The 259-nt window shown below is 69.1% G+C and overlaps 1 protein-coding gene across 1 annotated transcript in view; it reads right to left on the bottom strand.

The window, feature by feature from the left end:
* LOC119582359 (nesprin-1-like) overlaps positions 1-259 on the bottom strand; it is a gene marked incomplete at its 3' end in the record, with an annotated part of 145,991 nt that overhangs the window by 59,753 nt on the left and 85,979 nt on the right. Inside the window, 1 exon segment of the mRNA XM_037930574.1 lies at positions 21-209. Within this exon segment, the coding sequence (XP_037786502.1) occupies positions 21-209 (189 nt within the window).

Raw genomic sequence — 259 nt, 5'->3', positions numbered from 1 at the left:
TCGTCCGACCCCGTCCTTACCGGCACGTGCGTGACGCCGGGCTCGGGGAACTTGTGCAGGAAGGAGGCCACGTAGGTCATGAGGGACTTCTCGTCGGGCTTGTCCACGTCCACGTCCTCCGAGTCGAGGAGCCGGGGGATGCCCAGGCCCTTCTCGGCGAGGCGGAAGGCGGCGTCCAGGCGGGCCTTGTTGCTCATGTGCGCCATACTCTGCGGGGGGAACGGGGAGATGCGGCGTCAGAGGGGAGGCGAGGGGCACG

The sequence above is a fragment of the Penaeus monodon genome, chromosome 15, assembly GCF_015228065.2.
Source record: "Penaeus monodon isolate SGIC_2016 chromosome 15, NSTDA_Pmon_1, whole genome shotgun sequence".
Lineage (NCBI taxonomy): Eukaryota > Metazoa > Arthropoda > Malacostraca > Decapoda > Penaeidae > Penaeus > Penaeus monodon.
Note: the sequence above shows the minus strand (reverse complement) of the source record. Positions and strands in the feature narration are given on the sequence as shown.